At 36.0% G+C, this 2,516-nt stretch overlaps 1 protein-coding gene across 1 annotated transcript; it reads right to left on the bottom strand.

Moving 5' to 3' along the window:
• Positions 1-1,323: 1,323 nt before the first annotated feature.
• Positions 1,324-2,249, bottom strand: LOC112094408. The gene is made up of 2 exons (XM_024175175.1): positions 1,804-2,249; positions 1,324-1,714 (listed from the first exon to the last, which is right to left on the bottom strand). The coding sequence occupies exons 1-2, from the start codon at positions 2,247-2,249 to the stop codon at positions 1,324-1,326; spliced, it is 837 nt and encodes a 278-aa protein (XP_024030943.1).
• Positions 2,250-2,516: the final 267 nt, after the last annotated feature.

Below are 2,516 nucleotides of genomic sequence, written 5' to 3'. Positions count from 1 at the left end.
ACACCCTTAAAAATGAGTAATCAATAGGACGCCCATATAAGAGTTCATATGGAGTCTTATTTGTAAGCCAAGGAAAAGGCATTCTATTGACCAAGAATATTGCTGTTAAAATACATTCACTCTAAAACTGAATAAGAACCCGTGACTGAAAATATAACGCTCGAGCAACATTTAATAAGTGATGATGTTTCCTTTCAACCACGGATTTTTGCTGCGGTCTATCCACACAGGAGAATTGATGTAAGACTCCATGTTCATGAAAAAAATATGTGAAAGCCAACTCTTTCGCATTATTAGACCTGAATTCCTTGATTTTCTTGTTGAACTGAGTAGCAACCATGTGAAAAAATCTTGGAATTGTAGTGGACACATCAGACTTATGTTTAAGAAGAAAAACCCAAGTAAAACGAGTGCAATCATCAACTATGGTTAAAAAATATCTATGACCAGAATGAGCAGTCACATGATATGGACCCCAGATGTCACAATGAATCAAGTCAAAAGGAAATTAAGACCTATGATTATGAGAAATCTAAGGTAATCTCCTTTGTTTAGCTAAAGGACAAATGTAGAAAGGATCAATTTTATTAAACTTGGTAACATCACAAGGTAATTGACTTTTCAAGGTATCCAATCTCTTGTAAGATGGATGACTAAGTCGATTATGCCAAACATGAACAGAAATACTATTAACATAAGAATCTACACTCAATTTGTCTGTGTTAAGAACATAAAGATCTTCCAGCATTTCACCCTTGCCAATCATCCTCCTGGTGCTGATTTCTTGAATGATAAAATGATCATAAAAGAAACTGACAGTAAGATGCGCATCTGTTATGAGAGCACTCATAGAAAGCAAGTTAACTTGAATTCTGGAATAAACAAGAAATCTCTTAATAACAAATGGGAGTTTAGTCGGACATCACCATAGAAATGGACAACCACATGTGTATGATTTGGCAAGGTAACAACAGAATTCTTTATAGGCCTAAAAGAGAGAAAAGCATTTGCATTTGAACAAATATGCCTAGAAGCTCCGGAGTCCAATATCCAATAGTTTGAAGAAGACAACTTAGATATCACAGAAACAGAGAAACATGTACTTGTGAAAGAAGTACTAGGACCATCTTGTTGTTCACTGGCCGTAGCAAAGGAAGACAGGTGGCTAGCAAACATGGCCATCAACTGGTGATACTGATTCTTGTCAAGGCTCTGGAAGAAATTCTGAGTTCCTCTGATGTCTTTATCACTTTTCTCAGGCAGATTGGGTTGGTTAGAAAGTTGATTGATAGCCACCATCTAGTTATTAGATTGACTTTTCGGTCATTGCTTGAAACCAAGTGGATAGCCATGTAACTTGTAGCACTTTTCAATAGTGTGGCCATGATCATTACAGTGAGTGTAAAAAGGTCTGTCGTTCTTTTGACCTCTATTGCTTCTAGTATTTCGAGTGTCAGCATTAGCAACAGAGCCTTTGAAACCATCATTTTTAACAACAAACACCATTCCATTAGTAGAACTAGTGCCTGGATTTTGTTGTCCAATTGTTCTTTGACGTTCTTCTTGAGAACTCAGGGAGAAAACCTTATTGATAGGTGGAAGAGAATCCATCAAAAGCAATTGACCTCTTACTTGTGCAAAAGAATCATTAAGGCCCATGAGGAATGACATAATGTACTCTATCTGGTAATAAGAATTTAGCTCCTTAACTCCTCTACATGTGCACTTTCCACAATTACAAATAGGCCTATAATTACAGAGTTCTTCCTATAAAGCTTTCAGCTTTGTAAAGTACATACTTACAGAGTTTTGATCCTGGTTATGGTCACCAATTCACGACGTAATTGAAAAATCCTAGGTCCATTACTTTGTTGAAAGCGATCCTCAAGATCGAGCCAGATTTCATAACCAGATTCGGAAAAAATAATACTAGCAGAAATCTCCTTCGACACTGAGTTCAGAATCCATGAAATCGCCATATTATTGTTCCTAATCCATGAATTAAGAAGATTCAAATCATTACCTCCAGGTTTAGAAATGGAGCCATCGATGAACCCTAACTTGTTCTTCACCGAAAGAGCAATTAGCATCGCTCTACTCTCGGAGGCGTAGTTATCTCCTGTCAGCAGCTGTGAAACGAGAACAAGGCATGTGCTATCAGAATGATGAAGATAGTATGGATTAAAAGGATCATCAATGGCGGATTTACTGATTAACGTAGAAGAATTTCCAAATCTTAGAGTATCCATGGAAATCAAAAAGGAATATCAAAGATTTTCAAACTACTCAGTCAGAATCGAAAGAAAAAACAATGATTCGAGATGAATCAAGAATATTACGAGAACATAGCAAAATGGAGAAGAAAAGATAAACTTCTCATTAGATTTTTGAACTAACTAAAATACACTGATTGTCCACTATATATATAAGCTAACTGACTTAACAAAGCTGATAAATAATTACAGCTAAGCCTTGACTATTATAACAGAAATAACCAATCGAACAAATTTCACTAA

The sequence above is a fragment of the Morus notabilis genome, unplaced genomic scaffold, assembly GCF_000414095.1.
Source record: "Morus notabilis unplaced genomic scaffold, ASM41409v2 Scaffold336, whole genome shotgun sequence".
NCBI lineage: Eukaryota > Viridiplantae > Streptophyta > Magnoliopsida > Rosales > Moraceae > Morus > Morus notabilis.
The sequence above is the reverse complement of the archived record's forward strand: the minus strand, read 5'-3'. Positions and strand labels throughout refer to the sequence as shown.

What these genes read in the sequence shown, in the direction of transcription:
- LOC112094408 (XM_024175175.1), bottom strand. Translation starts at nt 2,249, where the DNA reads ATGGATACTCTAAGATTTGGAAATTCTTCTACGTTAATCAGTAAATCC. An exon ending in ATAACCAGGATCAAAACTCT is followed by an intron (nt 1,715 to 1,803) that starts GTAAGTATGTAC and finishes GTGCACATGTAG; the next exon opens with AGGAGTTAAGGAGCTAAATT.